This window comes from Mustelus asterias, unplaced genomic scaffold (genome assembly GCF_964213995.1).
Source record: "Mustelus asterias unplaced genomic scaffold, sMusAst1.hap1.1 HAP1_SCAFFOLD_184, whole genome shotgun sequence".
Lineage (NCBI taxonomy): Eukaryota > Metazoa > Chordata > Chondrichthyes > Carcharhiniformes > Triakidae > Mustelus > Mustelus asterias.
Window position 1 is genome coordinate 367,921 of NW_027590182.1, and position 22,932 is coordinate 390,852.

Consider the following 22,932-nt stretch of genomic DNA (forward strand, 5'->3'; position numbering starts at 1 on the left):
AAATACTGGGAAGACTGAACCCATTGTGTTCAGTCCCCACTACAAACTCCACTCCCTCGCCAACAACTTTATCTCTCCTCCTGGCAACTGTCTGAGGCTGAACCAGGCTGTTCACAACCAGGATGAAATAGTGCATCCCAACATGAGCTTCCAGCCACATGTCACATCATCATCAAGACCACTTTCATTCATAGAAGCATTAATAGTAATTAATTAATAATAATGAATAATAAAGTACAGTGTAGAAGGAGGCCATTCAGCCCATCGAGCCTGCACCGACAACAATCCCATCCAGGCCCTATCCACATATTTACCTGTTAATCCCCCTGATACCAAGTGGCAATTTATCATGGCCAATCCGTCTAACCGGCACATCTTTGGACTGTGGAAGGAAACCGGAACACCCGGAGGAAACCCACACAGACACAGAGAGAATGTAGAAACTCTGCACAGACAGCGACCCGAGGCTGGAATTGAACCCGGGTCCCTGGCGCTGTTAGGCAGCTGCACTAACCACTGTGCCACCGGGCCACATGTCAGTGCCATCGCCCGACTCCAGCCCAGTCTCAGCTCATCTGGAACCCTCACCCATTCCATTGTGACGTCACACTCTGACCCATTCCATTGTGACGTCACACTCCCACCCATTCCATTGTGACGTTATGGCTTCACTCTCCGATCACAATCCCTGCCGGCCTCCCACATAAGAACATAAGAAATAGGAGCAGGAGTAGGCCATCTAGCCCCTCGAGCCTGCCCCGCCATTCAATAAGATCATGGCTGATCTGACGTGGATCAGTACCACTTACCCGCCTGATCCCCATAACCCTTAATTCCCTTACCGATCAGGAATCCATCCATCCGCGCTTTAAACATATTCAGCGAGGTAGCCTCCACCACCTCAGTGGGCAGAGAATTCCAGAGATTCACCACCCTCTGGGAGAAGAAGTTCCTCCTCAACTCTGTCTTAAACCGACCCCCCTTTATTTTGAGGCTGTGTCCTCTAGTTTTAACTTCCTTACTAAGTGTAAAGAATCTCTCCGCCTCCACCCTATCCAGCCCCCGCATTATCTTATAAGTCTCCATAAGATCCCCCCTCATCCTTCTAAACTCCAACGAGTACAAACCCAATCTCCTCAGCCTCTCCTCATAATCCAAACCCCTCATCTCCGGTATCAACCTGGTGAACCTTCTCTGCACTCCCTCCAATGCCAATATATCCTTCCTCATATAAGGGGACCAATACTGCACACAGTATTCCAGCTGCGGCCTCACCAATGCCCTGTACAGGTGCATCAAGACATCCCTGCTTTTATATTCTATCCCCTTCGCAATATAGGCCAACATCCCATTTGCCTTCTTGATCACCTGTTGTACCTGCAGACTGGGCTTTTGCGTCTCATGCACAAGGACCCCCAGGTCCCTTTGCACGGTAGCATGTTTTAATTTGTTTCCATTAAGATAGTAATCCCATTTGTTATTATTTCCTCCAAAGTGTATAACCTCGCATTTCTCAACGTTATACTCCATTTGCCATATCCTCGCCCACTCACTCAGCCTGTCCAAATCTCTCTGCAGATCTTCTCCGTCCTCCACACGATTCACTTTTCCACTTATCTTTGTGTCGTCTGCAAACTTCGTTACCCTACACTCCGTCCCCTCCTCCAGATCATCTATATAAATGGTAAATAGTTGCGGCCCGAGTACCGATCCCTGCGGCACGCCACTAGTTACCTTCCTCCAACCGGAAAAACACCCATTTATTCCGACTCTTTGCTTCCTGTCGGATAGCCAGTCCCCAATCCACTTTAACACACTACCCCCAACTCCGTGTGCCCTAATCTTCTTCAGTAGCCTTTTATGGGGCACCTTATCAAACGCCTTTTGGAAATCCAAAAACACCGCATCCACCGGTTCTCCTCCATCAACCGCCCTAGTCACATCTTCATAAAAATCCAACATGTTCGTCAAGCACGACTTTCCCCTCATGAATCCATGCTGCGTCTGATTGATCGAACCATTTCTATCCAGATGCCCTGCTATCTCCTCTTTAATAATGGATTCCAGCATTTTCCCTACTACAGACGTTAAGCTGACCGGCCTATAGTTACCCGCCTTTTGTCTCCTTCCTTTTTTAAACAGCGGCGTAACATTAGCCGTTTTCCAATCAACCGGCACTACCCCAGAATGCAACGAGTTTTGATAAATAATCACTAACGCATCCACTATTACCTCTGACATTTCTTTCAATACCCTGGGATGCATTCCATCCGGACCCGGGGACTTGTCCACCTTCAGTCCCATTAGTCTACCCAGCACTGCCTCTCTGGTTACATTAATTGTATTAAGTATTTCTCCTGCTGCCAACCCTCTATCGTTAATATTTGGCAAACTATTTGTGTCCTCCACCGTGAAGACCGACACAAAAAACTTATTTAAAGACTCAGCCATATCCTCATTTCCCACTATTAACTCCCCCTTCTCGTCCTCCAAGGGTCCAACATTCACTCTAGCCACTCTATTCCTTTTTATATATTTATAAAAACTTTTACTATCATTTTTTATATTAATTGCTAGCCTAGCTTCATAGTCTATCCTTCCTTTCTTTATCGCTTTCTTAGTCTCTCTTTGTTGTTTCTTAAATTTTTCCCAATCACTTGTTTCTCCACTATTTTTGGCCACTCTGTACGCAGCTGTTTTTATTTTAATACTCTCCTTTATTTCCTTCGTTATCCACGGCTGGTTCTCCCTTTTCTTACAATCCTTGTTTTTTGCTGGAATATATTTTTGCTGAGAACTGAAAAGGATCTCCTTAAAAATCCTCCACTGTTCCTCAGCTATCCTACCTGCCAGCCTGCTCTCCCAGTCTACCTTAGCCAATTCATCCCTCATCCTATCATATTTCCCTCTGTTCAAACAGAGGACACTGGTTTGGGACCAAACTTTCTCCTCTTCCATCTGAATCAGAAATTCGACCATATTGTGGTCACTAGACCCAAGAGGGTCCTTCACAATAAGATCCTTAATTCTACCTACCTCGTTACACAATACCAGATCCAAAATAGCTCGTTCCCTCGTCGGTTCCGTAACATGCTGTTCAAGGAAACTATCCCGACAGCATTCTAAGAACTCTTCCTCCATTCACATGCAGCCTCAATGGCGGCAGTCAGCCCGGGTCTAACACTACAAGCTGCCGCTCCATTTGGTACAAAGGGGGGGACCGGGAAGTTCATTTCCGGGGTTTGGGTTTGAACAACATGTTTACAAAGCCTCTCCACCCACCCGCCACATTTATCATTCCCCGCGCGCCGCCCTCTACCTCGTATTGATCTCGCTTCCGAGTTAAAACCATCCGTCTGTCCGTCGCCATTACCCGCACTGCGCATGCTTCAGGTCCCGCCCCTCATTCACTCTGATTGGTTGGAGGACCAGCCGCTCCCGCTCAGTCCTCCAGCCCCGGCCCCTTTTCCTATTGGTCCGGAGCTGCCGTCAATCAGCCCCTGGGCATTGTGATGTGGAGCATGCGCAGTGTCATTGCTGTCCTTGGCGCTTGTTTGTCCCGGAGAAGCGGAGTCAGCGTTAGGCGGTGGCTGGGAGGATTTGGAAACACTTTGTGGATCCGCAAACCCTTCAGAATCATTGTCAGCTCCCTGGTTTGCAGCTGCGGGGCTTCTCCCTCCCTCCCTCCCGGGAACAGGCCCAGGTTAACGGCCCCATCCTGGCTCAGCCACTGGAGGATGGTTCACATCAGAGGATGGGGGAGGGGGACAATAAATAAGAGGTTACACTTTGGCCTCAAATCAATGAGGACTCTGATCTCTGGGAAGGAAGGAAACCCTGGGAGGTGGGCGGGGAGGATTCACAAACACCCGCTGGAGGCCCCAACACCCCCAGTAAAAAGCTGCAGCTCCCTGCAGTGACCAGGAGAGAAAATAATTGATTTTATTTTCACTCTGTACAAAAGAGAACTGAACCCAGCCAGAATAGAGGGTGGGAGAAAAGATTTGTGAAGATATTTCACACTGGGTTTGCCAGGCTGACCAACTCTCTCAGAGAAAATGAAAGGACATCCTTCATGAGTCTGTCGGAGCAGGTGAGCAGTATTGTGTGCGGTGCTGCTGGAACTGTGTGGGTGGACAGGGGCTGGTTGGCAGCCAGAACAGTTGGAAGAGGGTGCTGCACACATCCATCTTATGGGTGAAACAGCGCCCATACACCATGCAGCCTGGCACAGTGGAGTCAAACACCCGCTGGAGGCCCATTGAAATATGAGCTGGTTGGTCAGTGTGGGAGTTGGTTGCAGGACAGGGAGGAGGGAAAGTGTTCAGGATGAGGATTTACTGCTGCACAGGAACAAGTGAGGAAACGATGTTCCACAGAACATAGTTTCAAATTCCAGCATCCGCAGTAATTTGCTTTGATTCCAAATAAACTTATTGGACTTTAACCTGGTGTTCTGAGACTTCTTACTATGCAAACTCCACAGAGACAGTCACCCACCGCTGGAATCGAACCCAGACTCAGTGAGGCAGCAGTGCTAACCACTGTGCCACAGTGAAGGGAGTTTGCCGCAAATTTCGGGTGATAACAATGGGCTGGATGTTGCTCAGAATGTGGAGCACTGCAGCAAAGTACAGAGAGACAGAGACGGAGCAGCAAACTGGACTGAGAAATGGAGTCTGCAGACTGGAACTGGCAGCATGAGGAGAGGTTATTTAGTCTAACACTCACAGCAATCTACAACCCACCCCCATTACCGAGACAGTGAGACAGAGATTACAAACACTCACCAACACAGCTCCACTGAAACGTCCGAGGAAAAAGAGGGAACCTGTGGCAGTTCCTGTCCTGAAATAGCCCCAGGACTGTCACTCAAACCCCCAACCCGGCCCAGTTCACAGCTCAGCCTCTCAGCTTGCAGCTTCCTACACCTTGAGCCAACCCTGTCCAGGTGTGGGAGGGATGTGGAACCACAGAGTGGGGGGAGGGGTGACCACCTGCTGTGCCCCAAATAGTTTCTCCTTCCCCTCCCCCTTGGCTCTCTAAGGTCTGAATGTGGATGTGTTGATGGACATTGCAGAGCCTCACTGAGCTTATCCTGGGTCACCCCCTCCCCCTGGGTTCAGTGTGTTCAGTTCGCTGCTTCTTTCCCTGCTGAACCTTCAGTTAATCAAAAACAGAAAGTGCTGGAAAACCTCAGCAGGTCTGATCGCATCTGTGATCATCCAGACTGGAAGCATTAACTCCATTCTCTCTCCACAGATGCTGTCAGACCTGCTGAGATTTTCCAGCATTTTCTGTTTCTGTTTCAGATTCCAGCGTCCGCAGTATTTTGCTTTTATCTTCATTTAAACAAGCATTCTTTGACGGCCTTTACCCTCCGTGCTCCTTTCCAGAGCTTCCCACCTTCTGCTATTGTCCCTGACTCCCACATTAACTGTCATTCCTTCCCTTTATCCCGCTCGAAACTCAGGCTCAGAGTTTTAGCGCCATCTCCCCCTCCCCCAGCCTCCACATCCCAACACCCGGAATCTCTAACCCAGCGGTTCCAGTTTGTCTGGTTTGAGTTCAGATTTGCCGCAGCACCGACAGGATTTCACTTCAAACCAGCCGGAACTGACTGCTCACAAATCCCTAAATGTTTCTCCAGCAGCCCGGGCTTGTTAATGTTGTTTAAAGTCAGCGCCCAAATGCAGTTACTTTCCTCAGTTTAAAAAACTTCTCCGTTTAATCCAAAGTATTATTCGCACCAGACATAAACACAAAATTGTGAACGTTACCCCCCCGCCCCCAACTCCCCCGCCCCCCCCCCCCTCCTCTCCCCCCCGCCCCCCCAACGAGACCCGAGCTGGGGTGTCCTGCGTAAGAGACATCTGTTTCGGGTGTGACAATTCTTCCACATTCTCTGGTTGACATAAAACGGAAAACGCTGGAAATTGCCCCCATTACCGAGACAGTGAGACAGAGATTACAAACACTCGCCAACACAGCTCCAGTGAAATGTCCCAGGGAAAAGGGGGAATCTGTGGCTGTTCCTGTCCTGATATCGCCCCAGGACTGTCACTCAAAACCTCAACGCCGCCCAGTTCACAGCAAATTGCTGCTTTTGTCAAAAGGGTCACTTGGACTCGAAACCTCAGCTCTTTTTGTCTCCTTACAGATGCTGCCAGACCTGCTGAGATTTTCCAGCGTTTTCTCTTTTGGCTGGAAATACTCAACAAGTCAGACAGCCTCTGTGGAGAGAGAAACAGACTGAATGTGACCTGTCATCGGAACTGGGAAATATATTATTATTTCTCGCAACTGAAAGAGACACTTTACAGCCTTCAGAACAAAACTGAGCTCAACAATTTTACACCACAATCTCTCCCCCCATTGTGTTCTGCGTTTCGTTGCTGCTTTTTTCACCTCATTTTTCACCTCATTTCCCTCTTGTTTACTTTACATTCAGACTATCGCTAACCGGCTATTCACACCTCATCCAGAACATTTTTTGTGTCTTTACTTGTCCCATTACCACTCGCTTTGGTCTTGGGCCGTGAAACATTTTGTCAGTTTGCAGATCTTTCATTTTGTTCTCCTCCACCTCCCTCTCTCAATTGATCATAGGTCAGGTTTGACAAAGGGTCATCTGGACTCGAAACGTCAGCACGTTTCTCTCCTGACAGATGCTGCCAGATCTGCTGAGATTTTCCAGCATTTTCTCTTTTGGTTTCAGATTCCAGCATTCACAGTAATTTGCTTTTATCTTGATTTTCTTTGTGTGGCTCTGGAGAGCGCATTGGACTTGAGACATTAGGGACAGAGAGAACTAGATTTTTCTCTCTCTCTCAGAGGGTCTTTGGTCTGTGGAATTCTCTTCCCCAGAGAGCAGTGGGGACAGAGTCATTGAATATTTTTAAGGCTGAATAAATGGATTCCTGATTGACAAGAGAGTCAGAGGATTTGGGGGGAGACAGAAACGTGGAGTTCTGACCTCAATCAGATCAGTCGAGATCTTGTCAAATGCTGCAGCAGAGGGGCCCAATGGTCCACTGCTGCTCCTCATTCATATGGATGTTTGGCTGTATGTTTCACTCTGTTTCTGCCTTCATAGAAGCTGCTGGGCCTGTTGACTATTTGTGGCATTGACTGCTTTATTTCAGATTTTAAGACTCTGTAACATGTCACTGTGTAATCCAACAATTAATCCAGTTCTCCTGGATTACTGCACTGTGGCATAGTGCTTAGCACCGCTGCCTCACAGCGCCAGGGACCCGGGTTCAATTCAAGTTTCAGGTCACTGTCTGTGTTCAGTTTGCACATTCTCCCCGTGTCTGTGTGGGTTCCCTCTGGATGCTCCAGTTTCCTCCCACAGATCAAAGATGGGCGGGTTATGTGGATTGGCCATGCTAAATTGCCCCTTAGTGTCAGGGGGACTAGCTAGGGTAAATGCATGGCGTTAAGGGGATCGGGCCTGGATAGGATTGTGGTCATGCAGACTCGATGGGCCGAATGGCCACCTTCTCCACTGTTGGATTCTATGATTCTAGTTAGAAATCTCACAACACCAGGTTAAAATCCAACAGGTTTATTTGGTATCACGAGCTTTTGGAGCGCTGCTCCTTCATCAGGTGAGTCAATCGTCTATGATTCTAGATACAGACAAACTCACAGATGTATAAATACATTCACAGACACGCATATATGATTTCAAGAAGTAATTAGATATCGCTCATGGGGCTAAAGGGATCAAGGGATATGGGAGGAAGGGGGGAATCAGGATATTGAATTCGATGGTCAGCCATGATCAAAATGAATGGTGGGGCAGGCTCGGAGGGCCGAATGGCCTACTCCTGCTTCTTGTTTCTATCTTTCTGCACTCACGCGCACACGCACCCACACACACACTGAGACCACCTGCTGGGCACCAAAATAATAACAGAAGCAAATCTGAAACTCAGTGTGTGGGTTTTATTGTGAAATGAGATAATGTATAAATATATCCCCATAGCTCCGGGTGGGAGTGGAATTGATGATTTCTTGACTGTCTGTCTGCACTGCTGCCTCACAGTGCCAGGAACTCGGTTCAATTCCTGGCTTGGGTCACTGTCTGTGTGGAGTCTGCACGTTCTCCCCGTGTCTGTGTGGGTTTCCTCCGGGTGCTCTGGTTTCCTCCCACAGTCTGAAAGATGCGCTGTTTAGGTGCATTGACCTGAACAGGTGCCGGACTGTGGCGACTCGGGGAATTTCACAGTAACTTCATTGCAGTGTTAATGTAAGCCTTACTTGTGACTAATAAATAAATTTAACTTTTAACTTTAATTTTGTGAACTCATAGAATCATAGAATCTTACAGAGCAGAAGAAGGCCATTCAGCCCATCGAGTCTGCACCAACCACAATCCCACCCAGGCCCTACCCCGGTAACTCAACATATTTAACCTGCTAATCCTCCCGACACTAGGGTCAATTTTGCACGGCCAGCCAACCTAAGCAGCACATCTTTGGACTGTGGGAGGAAACCGGAGCACCTGGAGGAAATCCACACAGAATGGGGAAAATGTGCAAACTCCACACAGTGACCCAAGCCGGGAATCAAATCCAAATCCCTGGCACTGTGAGGCAGCAGTGCTAACCACTGTGTCACTGTACCACCCAGTGCTCTGAGGTTGAGTTTCTTCTTCAAACCTAAGAAGATTCAGTGTCAGATGTACTTCTGAGGCTTTATAAAGCACTGGTTAGGCCCCATTTGGAGTACTGTGAGCAATTTTGGGCCCCACACCTCAGGAAGGACATACTGGCACTGGAGCGGGTCCAGCGGAGATTCACACGGATGATCCCAGGAATGGTAGGCCTGACATACGATGAACGTCTGAGGATCGTGGGATTATATTCATTGGAGTTTAGGAGGTTGAGGGGAGATCTGATAGAAACTTACAAGATAATGAACGGCTTAGATAGGATGGACGTAGGGAAGTTGTTTCCATTAACAGGGGAGACTAGGACGCGGGGGCACAGCCTTAGAATAAAAGGGAGTCACTTTAGAACAGAGATGAGGAGAAATTTCTTCAGCCAGAGAGTGGTGGGTCTGTGGAATTCATTGCCACAGAGGGCTGTGGAGGCCGAGACGTTGAGCGTCTTCAAGACAGAAATTGATAAATTCTTGATTTCTCGAGGAATTAAGGGCTATGGGGAGAGAGCGGGTAAATGGAGTTGAAATCAACCATGATTGAATGGTGGAGTGGACTCGATGGGCCGAATGGCCTTACTTCCGCTCCTATGTCTTATGGTCTTATGGTCACATCAGGGCGGGGAAAAGGGAGTCCATTGGCTTCAGATGGATAAGGGTAAAAGTTAAGATCCCAATTTATTCACTTTATTCCTTCAAGCTGAGGTTTACAAAGTGAAAATTCCGCTGTTTACAGCAGTGACTAAATAAGCAATGATACTCATCCTATATTTAAATTAGTCTGTAATTCACCTCAATTTCACACAGGTTAACATTTTTCAAGCATTTGGAACCCCAAATGTCTGCTGATGTGTCATCCAGAGCTGTTTTCCTGGCAGTTTGTGTCAGTAGCAGGCTGCTGTTACCATCCACTCTTGGGCAGGGTGAGGAGACAGCTCCGACACCGACCTCAGCTGGAATGGGAATTGGACCATACATTAGTCCGCAGGCCAGCAATGCTGCAGGAATTGCAAAGGGGCTGCACAGAGGTCCAGAATTAGAAGAGGGGGTTGTGGAGATGGAGGAAGCGTCTGCAAGACATGAGGACATTTTGGATTATCTCAAAATTATAGAATGTGGGAGACCAGTCAGGAATGTGTTGAAATTGTCAAGTCTGGCGGTAATGTGTGGATGTGGGATTCAGCAGCAGATGAAGGGCTGCACGGTGGAACAGTGGTTAGCACTGCTGCCTGACAGCAGTGGGTTTCTGTGTACGTTCTCCCTGTGTCTGAGTTTCCTCTGGGTGCTTCCGTTTCCTCCTACATTCCAAAGATGTGCAGGTTAGGTGGATTGGCCATGTCAAATTATCCATTAGCGTCCAAAGATGTGTAGGTCAGGGGGGTTAGCAGGGTAAATGCACAAGGGTACAGGGCCCATCGAGTCTGCACCGACTCTCCAACAGAGCATCTTACCCAGGCCCTATCCCCGTAGCCCCACATATTTATCCCGCTATTCCACTGTGTTACTTATTCATTACAATAGGGACCAGAGTCTGAGGTTATAAATGGGTGAGTTTACTCCAATAGTAATTCTTTCGACATCTGACAAGTTTACAGCTATTAACATCCTGCCTATCAAATAGCTCCAGCCTACATATGAGATTACCAACATTGAGAGCTTTCAAATCCTTATCCTGAAGTTACAAAACAGACTTTAGTCATCGGCCTGCTGATACATCGGCACATTCACACAGGGGTGGATTGGACTGTGATCTGTTTATTATTCATCTTAGTTCAATACAGTTTCTGAGTGATTTAAATTTAAAACAAGGTCTGCAGGCGTGAAGATTTATTGACACATGAATGAGAGATGCTGTGGGGTATTCTACAAGTCCAACAGGGTTGATTTACATCAGATAAACTCCAACTATCAGTATAAACATTATTTAGTTGGGATGCAATTAACAGCAGCAATAACAGCAGAATCACACCCCTGTGATCACTGGCGAACTCGCTGGTGTCTCACCAGGTTGTGTGACTGGGTGAATCTCTTTCCACACATTGAACAAGTGAACGGCTTCTCCTCACTGTGAACTTGTTGGTGCCTCAGCAGAATGGATGACCGGGTGAATCCTTTCCCACACTCAGTGCAGGTGAACGGTTTGTCCTCAGTGATTTCGCTGATGTGCGAGCAGAAGTTTTCTGCTTTTAAAGCTCTTCTCACAGTCAGAACATCTGAATGGTCTCTCATTTGTGTGAACAAGTTGGTGTGAAGTGAGAGAGGATAAACAAGTGAATCTCTTCTCACACACAGCGCAGGTGAACGGCCTCTCCCCAGTGTGAATGCGCTGGTGTACAGTGAGGTCGCCTGATCGCCTGAAGCCAGTCCCGCAGTGAGAACACATGAATGGTCTCTCGTCAGAGTGAACACGTTGATGGTGACGCAGTTCCTCAGAACTTTTATAGCCCTTCCCGCAGTCTGGACATTTAAACAGTCTCTCTTCACTGTGAACTCGTTGGTGTTTCTGCAGGTTGGATGATGGTTAAATCCCTTCCCACATTCAGAGCAGGTGAATGGCCTCTCTCCAGTGTGAATGCGCTCATGTGCCACAAGGTGGAATGATGTCCTGAACCCTTTCTGGCAGTGGGAGCAGCTGAACGGTGTGGAACCGGTGTGAATGTACTGGTGCTCCCGCAGTGTGCGTGGAGTTTTAAAACTCTTTCCACACTCAGTGCATTTAAACTCTCTCCTGTCGGTGTGAACCCGCTGGTGTCTCTGCAGGGCAGAGAAATCTGTGAATCCCTTCCCACACACGGAGCAGGTGAATGGCCTCTCCCCTGTGTGAGTGTGCCAATGCATCAGCAGGGCCGATGACTGAGTAAATCCTTTTCCACATTTGGAGCAGGTGAACTGCCTCTCCCTGCTGTGAATGCGCTGGTGTATCAACAGGCCAGCTGTCTGAGTGAATCCCTTCCCACACACAGGGCAGCTAAAAGGTCTCTCTCCAGTGTGAGTGCGTCGGTGATTTTCCAGGCCAACTGGGTAATTGAATCCTTTCCCACAGTCTCCACATTTATACAGCCTCTCCCTGATGTGACTGCGCTTGTGTCTTGACAGGCCAGACGATCGTTTGAAGCCTTGTCCACACACAGAACATGTGTATGGTTTCTCCCCACTGTGAATGGTGCTTTTTTCTTCCATGTTTAATGGCCGATGATGTTCAGGTCCTGATGAATCGAGACACTCTGTCAGATCTTGATGTGATCCTTGATTTACAATTGTCTGTAATTCCTCACCTTCTAATCCCCTGAAAAATGAATTGAAAACAGAAAGAGGGAAACATAAGAGACAAGCCATTATAACACAAAGGCAAGATGTGAAATTGAGCTGAATGAATCTGGTAAATTGTGGGATTGGGAATAGGAAAAAGGATATGAAAGCTGCTGGATTGTCATAAAGCTTCAAACTGTTCACCAGTGCACTGAGGGAAAGGAACCCTTCACCCTTCAGAGCCCACAACAAAAATCCAGCCTTTATGTGTGAAGAGGGAGAGGTCAGGGAGGAGGGTGATGGAAAGAGATTTTATACATCAGCAACTCAACCAGCATTTTGGCAGAATCTCCCAAACCCACAATCTTTCCCACCTGGAAGTACCAGAGCAGCTGGGACATGGGAAACTCACACAACTTCCTGACTTGGACAAATATCACTGTCCCTTCAATGTGACTGGGTTAAAATCCTAATACTGTTGCATTGTGGGAGCACCTTTACTATATGGACTGCAGAGGTTTAAGAAAAAGGCCAACTATCACCATCACAAAGGATAACTGGTGATTGGTAACATATCACTGTCAGTGCAGGATAGTAATTCAGGACAGTAACCTGGGCCTTGTGAGTAATGTCCACATCCTAGGAAGTTTTATTTTTTTGCAAATCTATATGAAACTTGCAATGAAACAAAACCCACGACCACTACAATCTACAAGGACAAAGACAGATGGGAAACCACCATTTGGAATTCCCCCTCCAAGCCACTCACCATCCTGATTTGGAAATATGTCGCTTTCCTTCACTGTCATTGGATCAAAATCTTGGAATTCCCTCCCTAACGTCACTGTGGGTGTACCTACCACATGGATTGCAGCGATTTAAGAAGGCAGCTCACCAACAACTTTTCAAGGGCAATTAGGGATGGGAAATAAGTGCTGGTCTAATCAATGACACCCACCTCTATTGAGTGATTTTGAGAAATGACCTGGAATATCCATGAGAATACAATCCTTACAATTACTCAGTGAAATACTTCACTCAGTCACACCATTTTCTGAGTTTACATTTGACTGGAGCTCTTGGATTCCGCTGTAATTGCTGCTGCTTGTGGAAGACTTTGGGACATTTGCAATTTTCCACCTATTACCACTCCCTTTCTTTCTGATGGATAATGAAAGATCTATGCATAGATTTCAGTATAGCTTGGTTCCTCTTTTAATTAATTTATCGAACCCGCCCCCGTCCCCCAATCTACACACAATAGTAAAAATATCACGAGCTACTAATAATGACTTTCAATGGCAGAGTCCTGACCCAGCATTCCCCGCGGTGCTGAATGTCCCCTATTCACACCAGAGGCCGGAACCCCACAGGCGCATTAACCCCCCATATTGGAGCGTGCGCACTGTCAGTAATGGCGATGGGGTTGGGCTGTTTTTGCCTCTTTGCAGCGGGGAAGGAAAAGAAAACTCTGATGGAGCGGGCTCTGGATCGGGAGAGTTTCTAAACACCTGGTGAGCGCCTCAAACCGCGATTGAGACTCTGCCGCTCCCGTGTTTGCAGCTCCGGATCTTTTCCCCTCCGAGGCCCAAGTCCAGGCTGACGGTCGCCATCTTGGTTCAACGAGGAGCGCATGCGGCGGGGTATTCTTGACGCAACAGTATGAGGGCTGGGCTAAGGTTATTCTCTTCCCACCGGGTCCTAGTGTCCGATAAGTCATCAGAGTATTAATTTTTGCAACATTTTCACCCAGTCTCAAGGTGCAGCTGATGTTTTGCAGCCGGGAGGAGTCCATGAGCCATGTTTATATTCAGTGTGAGAGGTTGCAGACCTTGAAGGAGCTGCTTCTCCATTTTTAATTACACTTCTGGTTTGTCCCACACTCCTATTCGTTGGCTGCCCAGTGTGGAGGAGGCGAGGGAGGTCAGAGGATCTTTTCCTGGACCTGCTCTTGGGGCTGGTTAAAACACTAATTTATAGATCGGCAGGAGGTAACTTGGCTGACGGCTGCTCTTCCGTGGTCTTGTCCATGCTCGAATGGTCCTGGAGAGGGAGTGTGTGGTGTCGACTGGAACACTTGATACCTTCCACAACTCAGGGTACAGAGTGTCTCATAGACACTGGAAACAAAGTTCTGGTTTAGTTCAAATGGAAGTTTGATTGGACCACAAGATTGAGGCAACAAGAGAGAAAAGAACATTCCATGGAAACTAGAACTGCTTGTTCTGAATTTCTATCCTGTACTGACAGTGATACTGACTCTGCCAATGTCTTTTACAAGGTACACAGATGGGAAACTGAAACCAAACATCACATCAAAATCTGAAAAAGTCACTCCATTCATCAGAACCTGAATATCATCGACCTTTAAATGTGGAAGAAGAAATGTTTGTCTGTTCTGATGGTGGGGAAAGATTTCAAACATCAGTGTAACTGGAAAAGCACAGAGACAAACATACACACAAGTTCCAATGAGCTGACTTTGGAAAAAGCTTTAACCAGTTACACAGCCTGAAAAAACATCACACTATTCACAGCAGAGAGCCAAAGGATGGGAAGACCTAGGATCAGAATTAGGCCATTGGGCCCATCGAGTCTGCTTCACCATTCAATGAGATCGTGGTTGATCTGATATAATCCTCAACTCCACTTTCCTGCCGTATCCCCATGACCCTTGATTCCCTTACTGAGAAACAATACACAAGTTCTTTGTGTGAGCAAAGCTTGAACGGATCATTTAACCAAGAGAGACACAAGGATACTGGCACCATGGAGAAACCATGGAACAAAGAACAAAGAAAACTACAGCACAGGAATAGGCCCTTCGGCCCTCCAAGGCTGCATCGACCATGCTGCCCAACTAAACTAAAACCCCTCACCCTTCTGGGGACCATATCCCTCTATTCCCATCCTATTCATGTATTTGTTCAGGCGTCCGTTAAAACTCACTATCGTATCTGCTTCCACTACCTCCCCCGGCAGTGAGTTCCAGGCACCCACCACCCTCTGTGTAAAAAAACTTGAAAATGTGGGGACTGTGGGAAGGGATTCAATTATCCATCGCTGCTGGAAATGCATCGCCGCAGTCACACTGGGGAGAGACCATTCACCTGCTCCGTGTGCAGGAAGGGATTCATTCAATCATCCCACCTGCTGACCCACCAGCAAGTTCACATTGAAGAGAGGCTTTGACAGTGATAACAATTCTAAAAGCTCTGAGGACCTGTCAAGCACCAGATCATTCACATTGTGAGACAGTTCAGTTGCTCACATTGTGGGAAGCTATTTAAACGATCACAGAACCTCACTGAACACACTCACACTGGGGAGAGGCTGTTCACCTGCTCTGTGAGGGGAAGGATTCACACGATCATCCCAGCTCACTATACACACCGACTGGTTCGCATCAATAACAGACCTTTCAAATGTACGGAATGTGAGAAGAGTTATAAAACCACAAGTGATCTGCTGATACACCAGTGAGTTCACAATGAGGAGAGGCCATTCAGATGTACAGTGTGTGGGAAGGAATTCACTCTGTTATCCAGCCTCCAGAAACACCAGCGAGTTCACACTGGGGAAAGGTCGTTCACCTGCTCCTTGTGTGGAAAAGGATTCATTTATTTAACCAGCCTCAGATCACACCAACTCGTTCACTTGGATAAGAAACCTTTCAGATGTTCCGAATGTGGGAACAGCTTTAAGACCTCAAGTATTCTGTTGAGACACCAACAAGTTCACTCCGGGGAGAGACCGTTCACTTGCTCTGACTGTGGAAAGGGATTCACTCGCTCATCCAACCTGCGAACACACCAACACATTCACACCATGGAGAAAACGTTCACTTGCTCTGAATACGGGAAGGGATTTTCTCACTCATCCCACCTGCTGAGAAACCAACACACTCACAATGTAGAGAGAAGGTTCACCTTCTCTGAGTGTTAAATGGGATTCACTCAGTCAACCCACCATCTTACCCACCAGAAAGTTGACAAGTGTCTGCAGGGATTAGATTCTGCTGTTATTGCTGCTGGTAATGACATCCAGGACTGAACCTGAACATCGCTATAACTGGGCTGGAGATTAATACTCTGGATAAATGTCCGATGAACTAATATTGTTTCAGACACAAAGCGGGGACCTTCAAATCTTCAGGATAAGAACAGATTAATCAGTGTCTTGTTACCAATTGCTGCTTTTTTGTGGCCTTTGTCTTTTCTAACTCTCAATTATTTCAGTTCTCATACCTTCAGTTACTCTCATGGACAAGTTCCAGCTCCCATCCCTTCCAGAGTGTCTTTCCTGGCCTTGGAATCCAAGGAACATATCAATAACATATCTGTGATCACTAAAGACAAAACAGTTAAATGCACTGATCCGCTTCTTTCCCCAGTCATTGAGGATGCGGATATCTGTGGAGCTTTCTCTCTCTGTGATTTGTTTAATTGTCCCCCACCATTCACGACTGGATGTGGGGGGACTGCAGCTCTGATCTGATCCGTTGTTTGTGGATTGTTTGGTCCTGCCTAGAATATGCTGCTTCTGTTGTTTAGTGTGCTTATAGTCCCGTGTTACCAGTCACCAGATTGGAATCTCAGCTTTAGGGTTCCTGGTGCTGCTCCTGACATGTCCTCCTACACTCCATGTTGAACCAGAATGGTCCCTTGGCTTGATGGTGATGGTAGAGTAAGGGATATGCCAGGCCATGAGTTTACAGATTGTGGTTGAATATTGTGCTGCTGATGACCCACAGCACCTCATGGCTGTGCAGTTTTGATCTTTGTCTATTCTGAATCTATCCCGTGCCACACGAGATGATGGAGGGTATCAGATCACAAGAATTAGGAGCAGGTGTCGGCCATTTGGCCCCTCAAACTTTCTCCACAATTCAATAAGAATCATGGCTGATCTGACTGTGGCCTTCACTCCACTTTCCTGCTGCTCCATAATCCTTGACACCTTGTTGATTAATACTCTGTCTAACTCAGCCTTGAATATGTTCAATGACCCACAGCCTCCATTGCTCTCTGGGGACGAAAATTCCACAGCCTAATGACCCTCAGAGAAGAAATTTCCCCTGATATCTGCCTGAAATGGGAGAGCTCTTATCTTTAAAGTGTGACTCCTGCTTCTAGATTCCTCACAAAACAAAATATTCTCTCAGCATCCACCCTGACAAGATCCCTCAGAATCTCATGTTTCAGTAAGATCACCTCTCATTCTTCTAAATTCCATTGAGTATAGACCCAACTTGCTCAACTTTCCCCAGAAGACAAACTCCTTCATCCAAGCAATCAGTCTAGTGAATCTCCCCTGAACTGTCTCCAATGCACCCGTATCACTGTTCAAGCAAGGAGACCAAATCTGTACACAGTACTCTCGGTGCAGTTTCACCAATTCTTTGTATAATTGTAGCAAGACTTTATTACTTTTATATTTCATCTCCCTTACAGAAAACCTTCCTAACGACTTGCTGTTCCTGCTTGTTACTTTTCTATGATTCTTTTAGAAGTTCACCCAGATCCCTCAGTCCTGCAGCATTCTACACTCTATTTAGATTATATATTTTTTTCTATTCTTCCTGCGAAAGTCAATATCCTTATATTTTCCCACATCATACTCCGTCTGCTAAGATTTTTCCCCACTCACTTACCTATTTATCTACCTTTGCAGATTCTTTGTATCCTCCTCACAACATGCTTTCCTATCTATCTCCGTGTCAACCTGTTGCTTGATTGGACTGTGAGACTGTAGGAAAGGTCAGTTTGTAGTTTAGTTATAGAACCATAGAACCATAGAAAATTACAGCTCAGAAACAGGCCTTTTGGCCCTTCTTGTCTGTGCCGAACCATTTTATGCCTGCACTTGGGCCATATCCCTCCACACCCCTCTCATCCATGAACCCGTCCAAGTTTTTCTTAAATGTTAAAAGTGACCCCGCATTTACCACTTTATCTGGCAGCTCATTCCACACTCCCACCACTCTCTGCGTGAAGAAGCCCCCCCTAATATTCCCTTTAAACTTTTCTCCTTTCACCCTTAACCCATGCCCTCTGGTTTTTTTCTCCCCTAGCCTCAGCGGAAAAAGCCTGCTTGCATTCACTCTATCTATACCCATCAAAATCTTATACACCTCTATCAAATCTCCCCTCAATCTTCTACGCTCCAGGGAATAAAGTCCCAACCTATTCAATCTCTCTCTGTAACTCAGCTTCTCAAGTCCCGGCAACATCCTTGTGAACCTTCTCTGCACTCTTTCAATCTTATTTACATCCTTCCTGTAACTAGGTGACCAAAACTGTACACAATACTCCAAATTCGGCCTCACCAATGCCTTATATAACCTTACCATAACACTCCAACTTTTATACTCGATACTCCGATTTATAAAGGCCAATGTACCAAAGGCACTCTTTACGACCCTATCCACCTGTGACGTCACTTTTAGGGAATTCTGTACCTGTATTCCCAGATCCCTCTGTTCAACTGCACTCTTCAGAGTCCTACCATTTACCCTGTGCATTCTACTTTGGTTTGTCCTTCCAATGTGCAATATCTCACACTTGTCTGCGTTAAATTCCATTTGCCATTTTTCAGCCCATTTTTCTAGCTGGTCCAAATCCCTCTGCAAGCTTTGAAAACCTTCCTCACTGTCCACTACACCTCCAGTCTTTGTATCATCAGCAAACTTGCTGAGCCAATTTACCACTTTATCATCCAGATCATTGATATAGATGACAAACAACAATGGACCCAACACCGATCCCTGCGGCACACCACTAGTCACAGGCCTCCACTCAGAGAAGCAATCCTCCACAACCACTCTCTGGCTTCTTCCATTGAGCCAGTGTCTTATCCAATTTACTACCTCCCCATGTATACCTAGCGACTGAACCTTCCTGACTAACCTCCCATGAGGGACCTTGTCAAAGGCCTTGCTGAAATCCAGGTAGACAACATCCACTGCCTTCCCTTCATCCACTTTCCTGGTAACCTCCTCGAAAAACTCTAATAGATTGGTCAAACATGACCTACCACGCACAAAGCCATGTTGACTCTCCCTAATAAGTCCCTGTCTATCCAAATATTTGTAGATCCTATCCCGTATCACACCTTCCAATAACTTGCCCACACCGACGTCAAACTTATTGGCCGATAATTTCCCGGATTTCTTTTGGAACCTTTTTTAAACAACGGAACAACATGAGCCACCCTCCAATCATCCGGCACCTCCCCTGTGAATACTGACATTTTAAATATGTCTGCCAGGGCCCCTGCAAGTTCAACACTAGCTTCCCTCAAGGTCCGTGGGAATACCCTGTCCGGCCCTGGGGATTTATCCACTCTGATTTGCCTCAAGACAGCGAGCACCTCCTCCCCTTTCATCTGTAAAGGTTCCATGGCCTCCCTACCAGTTTGCCCTATTTCCGTAGACTCCATGCCTGTTTCCTCAGTAAATACGGATGCAAAGAAACCATTTAGTATCTCCCCCATCTCTTTTGGTTCCATACACAGTCTACCACTCTGGTCTTCAAGAGGACCAATTTTATCCCTCACTATCCTTTTGCTCCTAACATACCTATAGAAGCTCTTTGGATTTTCCTTCACTCTGTCTGCCAAAGCAACCTCATGTCTTCTTTTAGCCCTCCTGATTTCCCTCTTAAGTAGCTTCTTGCACTTTTTATACTCCTCGAGCATCTGATGTGTTCCTTGCTGCCTGTACATTTCATACAACTCTCTCTTCCTCTTAATCAGTGTTACAATCTCCCTCGAGAACCAAGGTTCCTTATTCCTATTTACTTTGCCTTTAATCCTGACAGGAACATACAAACTCTGCACTCTCAAAATTTCTCCTTTGAAGGCCTCCCACTTTCCATTTACATCCTTACCAGAGAACAGCCTGTGCCAATCCACACTTCCCAGATCCCTTCTCATTTCATCAAATTTGGCCTTTTTCCAGTTCAGAACTTCAACCCGAGGACCAGATCTATCCTTATCCACGATCAGGTTGAAACTAATGGCATTATGATCACTGGATCCAAAGTGTTCCCTCACACTCACATCCATCACCTGCCCTAACTCAATTCCCAATAGGAGATCCAATATCGCATCCTCTCTCGTTGGCACCTCTATATACTGATGTAGAAAATTCTCCTGAACACATTTTACAAACTCTACCCCGTCTAAACCTTTAACAGTATGCGAGTCCCAATCTATATGTGGAAAATTAAAATCCCCTACTATCACAACTTTGTGTTTCTTGCAGTGGTCAGCTATCTCTCCTCTGATTTGCTCCTCCAATTCTCGCTGACTATTGGGTGGTCTATAATACAAGCCCATTAATGTGGTCATGCCTTTCCTGTTTCTCAGCTCCACCCATAGGGCCTCTGTAGACAAGCTCCCTAATCTATCCTGCCTGAGTACCGCTGTAACATTTTCCCTGACCAACAATGCCACCCCCCCACCTTTTATCCCTCTGCCTCTATCCCGCCTGAAACATTGGAACCCTGGAACATTGAGCTGCCAGTCCTGCCCCTCCTGTAGCCAAGTTTCACTAATGGCTATAATGTCATATTTCCACGTGTCTATCCATGCCTTCAGCTCATCTACCTTCCCCACAATACTCCTGGCATTGAAATAGACACACCTCAAAAAATTATTTCCACCACACTCTACCCTTCCATTTGTGATTTTGCTTGAACTAACCTGTCTTTTTACCCCTGCTCCACTATCTGCTCTGGCACTCTGGTTCCCACCCCCCTGCAAATCTAGTTTAAATGCTCCCCAATAACACTAGCAAATCTCCCTGCAAGTATATTGGTCCCCTTGTCGTTTAGGTGTAACCCGTCTCTCTTGTACAGGTCCCACCTGCCCCAAAAGAGGTCCCAATGATCCAAGAATTGGAAACCCTGCCCCCTGCACCAGTTCCTCAGCCATGTGTTTATCCGCCCAAGCATCCTACTCCTGCCCTCACTGGCTTGTGGCTCAGGTAGCAATCCTGAGATTACTACCCTCGGGGTCCTGCTTTTTAACTTCCTTCCAAACTCTTTGTACTCACTCTTTAGGACCTCCTCACTCTTCCTTCCCACGTCATTGGTACCGACGTGTACCACGACATCTGGCTGATCACCTTCCCACTTTACAACGCTGTGCACGCGATCAGAGACATCGCTGACCTTGGCACCTGGGAGGCAACAAACCATGCGGGAGTCTCTGTCCTGACCACAGAACCTCCGGTCTGTACCTCTGACCATCGAGTCCCCTATCACTACTGCTCTCCTCTTCTTCATCCCACCCTTTTGCGCTGTAGAACCAGATGCAGTATCAGAGTTCCGGCTGTTGCAGCTTGTCCCAGGTAAAGCATCTCCCACAACAGTATCCAATTCAGTATACCTGTTGTGGAGGGGTATGGCCACAGGGGAACCCTGCTCTGCCTGTCCTTTCACACTGCCATTTCCTCTCCTTACAGTAACCCAATTTCCTGTGCTCTGCTGCTTAGGTGTAACTATCTCCCTAAAGCTACTGTCTATAAACTTCTCATTCTCCCGAATTAGATGGAGGTCATCAAGCTCCTTCTCCAGTTCCCTAACACGCTTTGCTAGCAGCTGCAGCTGAATGCATCTTTTGCAGGTGCTGTCGTCAGGGATACCGGAGGTCTCCCTGATCTCCCACATCCTGCAAGAGGAGCTTTCCAACATCTTGCCTGGCATATTTTTTTCTTACTCTGGGGAAATACAGGAATAAACTTTCTGAAAAGAAAAAAAAAACCTACTCTCGCCTCTGCCTGTTCTCGCCAAAGCCCGTTTTGAGCCAAAGCCCTTCAGCTCTCACTCTGCCCCCTGCTCACTCTGCTGCCCGCTAACGACGCTGCCCGCTCAAAGGTGCGGCCTACTTTTAAACCCTCCAAAACCTTCCCAGGCTGCTGCTGGGCCTACTTCCTGTTTTGAAAAAAAACCTCTGATTTTTTTCACTAATTTAACTGAAAAATAAATAAATAAATAAAATGCACAAACAGCTCCCTTACCCTCAGCCTGCTCCTGTGGAACAATGTGTAATGATCAAATAATTGAATTATATTAATCATTTAACCTGCTGTGATATTCAGTTTAAATGTGATCAGTGTAAGATATGAGAATCTTGTGACTGACTCTTTGTCTGTAGCTACATCCTTATTTGACAAGCTGTTAACATCACATACCCTTGGATGGTGCAGTTACACTTTTTATTGTTTAATTATAGAGCAAGTACTGTGAAACCCATCAAGTCTTGGTGAGTTAAGGTCTGGAGCGATTAGCTCCCCAGCCATTGACAACTGACAGTTATATTTGAGTTAGAGGCCTTGTTACATTGAAACATACATAGAAACTGGAAGCAGGAGTAGGCCATTCAGCCCTTCGAGCCTGCTCCACCATTTATTATGATCATGGCTGATCATCACATTCAATATCCCGGTTCCCCCCCATATTCCTTTCGGCCCAAGAGCTATAAAATCAGACTAGGATCAAATTAATGGTGGTGAGAAAAATGAGAGGTGATCTGATCAGAGTATATGATTCTTCATGGGCCTGAGAGGTTAGATGGTGTGAAAATGTTTCCCCTAACCCTAACCCTATAATTCCTTCTTCAAATCACAAAACATTTTAGCCTCAATTATTTTCTGTGGTAGTGAATTCTATAGATGCACCACCCTCTGGGTGAAGAAATTTCTCAACTCAGTCCTAAAAGGTTTACCCCTTATCCTCAAACTATGACCCCTAATTCTGGACTCACCCACCATTGGGAACATTCTTTCTGAATCTACCCTGTTTAACCCTGTTAGAATTTTATAAGTTTCTATGAGATCCCCTGTCAATAAACCATCACACCTGCAATACTTTGTTTTAAATTTATATCATTTAGAATCTCTGCTGAAATAAAGATGAACAATAAACAGACCACAGTCCAATGCTGCAGCTCTACATTGACAGGAGAAAGTCTGTTCTGTCACTCCAGGATCAGACAGTGTAAGCTCTG

The 22,932-nt window shown here is 46.5% G+C and overlaps 2 protein-coding genes and 1 long non-coding RNA gene across 5 annotated transcripts in view; 2 read left to right on the top strand and 1 right to left on the bottom strand.

Moving 5' to 3' along the window:
* The window catches only part of LOC144485303 (uncharacterized), a 461,444-nt gene that overhangs the window by 185,519 nt on the left and 252,993 nt on the right, over nt 1-22,932 (top strand). The window lies entirely within an intron of this gene.
* Nucleotides 1-22,932, top strand: part of LOC144485284 (uncharacterized) — a 283,279-nt gene that overhangs the window by 158,351 nt on the left and 101,996 nt on the right. The window lies entirely within an intron of this gene.
* The window catches only part of LOC144485290 (uncharacterized), a 308,115-nt gene that overhangs the window by 6,702 nt on the left and 278,481 nt on the right, over nt 1-22,932 (bottom strand). The window contains exons 1-3 of one of the 3 annotated variants that reach the window (XM_078203497.1): nt 13,431-13,539; nt 10,660-11,956; nt 8,852-8,853 (exon numbers count right to left, since the gene is read on the bottom strand). The exons of 1 other annotated variant lie outside the window; for it this stretch is intronic. In XM_078203497.1, coding sequence (XP_078059623.1) covers nt 8,852-8,853; nt 10,660-11,850 — 1,193 coding nt within the window. In that variant the 5' untranslated portion in view covers nt 11,851-11,956; nt 13,431-13,539. Of the gene's footprint in view, nt 1-3,036; nt 3,211-8,851; nt 8,854-10,659; nt 11,957-13,430; nt 13,540-22,932 lie in introns of those variants that run through there. One more of the 3 variants, XM_078203498.1, reaches the window with a different exon arrangement.